This window comes from Rhincodon typus, chromosome 47, assembly GCF_021869965.1.
Source record: "Rhincodon typus isolate 14 chromosome 47, sRhiTyp1.1, whole genome shotgun sequence".
NCBI classification, from domain to species: domain Eukaryota; kingdom Metazoa; phylum Chordata; class Chondrichthyes; order Orectolobiformes; family Rhincodontidae; genus Rhincodon; species Rhincodon typus.
The window spans coordinates 7,296,732-7,298,022 of NC_063378.1; the positions used below are offsets into that span (position 1 = coordinate 7,296,732).

General features: G+C 58.5%; 1 protein-coding gene across 1 annotated transcript in view; it reads left to right on the forward strand.

Moving 5' to 3' along the window:
* The window catches only part of LOC109923932 (lens fiber membrane intrinsic protein-like), an 8,341-nt gene that overhangs the window by 5,651 nt on the left and 1,399 nt on the right, over positions 1–1,291 (forward strand). Inside the window, exon 3 of the mRNA XM_048620586.1 lies at positions 293–427. Coding sequence (XP_048476543.1) covers positions 293–427 — 135 coding nt within the window. The remainder of the gene's footprint in view (positions 1–292; positions 428–1,291) is intronic.

A 1,291-nucleotide genomic window follows, 5' to 3' on the forward strand; every position in this document is an offset into this window, starting at 1 on the left:
CTCCCTCTCCCTCCCTCCCCCTCTCCCTCCCCCTCTCTCTCTCCCTCCCTCCCTCCCCCTCTCTCTCTCCCTCCCCCTCTCTCTTTCGCTGTCTCTCCCTCTCTCTGTTTCCCTTTATCTCTCTCTGTCTCTCTCTCTCTCTGTCTGTCTCCCTCTCTCTCTCACTGTCTTTCTCTCCCTTCCCCGCCCCTCTTTTCTCCCCCTCTCTCTCTCCGTCTCGTTGTCTTTCTCTCCCTTCCCCGCCCCCCTTTTCTCCCTCCCTCTCTCTCTCTCCCTCCCTCTGGCCGCTCAGTGTTCCTGCTGCTCATCGCGATGGCTGTCTACACGGGAGTAACTGTTAACTTCCTTGGCAAGCGGTTTGGGGACTGGCGATTCTCCTGGTCCTACATCCTAGGCTGGGTGGCAATGTTTCTCACCTTCTTTGCAGGTAAGCCCTCTGCATTCGCGTGACGCCTGGACCGTCCCAATTGTCAACACCTCCAACAGTCTGTGACAGACCAGGGAAGGGCACAGAGAGAGTCCACTCAGGCCATCGGCTTCCTGCTGCTGTCTGTCCATATACCACCACTTTATCTCCCCCACAACACCTTGCTCCCTCTCTCCCTTGCACCCTCACTCCCTCGCTCGTTTATCCAACATTCCGCCCCTCAATACATTGACATGATTCACCTCGACCACTCCCCGTGAAAGAGGGTCCCACATTCCCTCCCCCCTGCGGGAGCGACTTCCACATTCTACCCCCCAACCCCAATTCCTGTGGAAGTCAGTCACACATTCTCCACCCCACCACCCCACTCGCTGAAATATGGAGGCATTTAGAGGCTGGTAGAGGTGATGGAGATAGGGAGGGGTGTAAGGGCTGGAGGAGGTTACAGAGATAGGGAGGGGTGGAGGGGCTGGAGGAGGTTACAGAGATAGCGAGGGGGTGTAGGGGCTGGAGAAGGTTGCAGAGATAGGGAGGGGTGGAGGGGCTGAAGGAGGTTACATAGATAGGGAGGGGGTGTAGGGGCTAGAGGAGGTGACACGGCTAGATAGGGGGTTTAGGGGCTAGAGGAGGTGACAGAGATAGGGAGGGGTGTAGGGGCAGGAAGAGGTTATAGAGATAGGGAGGGGTGTAGGGGCTGGAGGGGGTTACAGAGATAGGGAGGGGTGTAGGGGCTGGAGGAGGTTACAGAGATAGGGAGGGGTGTAGGGGCTGGAGGAGGTTACAGAGAGAGGGAGGGGCGTAGGGGCCGGAGGAGGGGTGTAGGGGCTGGAGGAGGTGACAGTGATAGGGAGGGGGTGTAGGGGC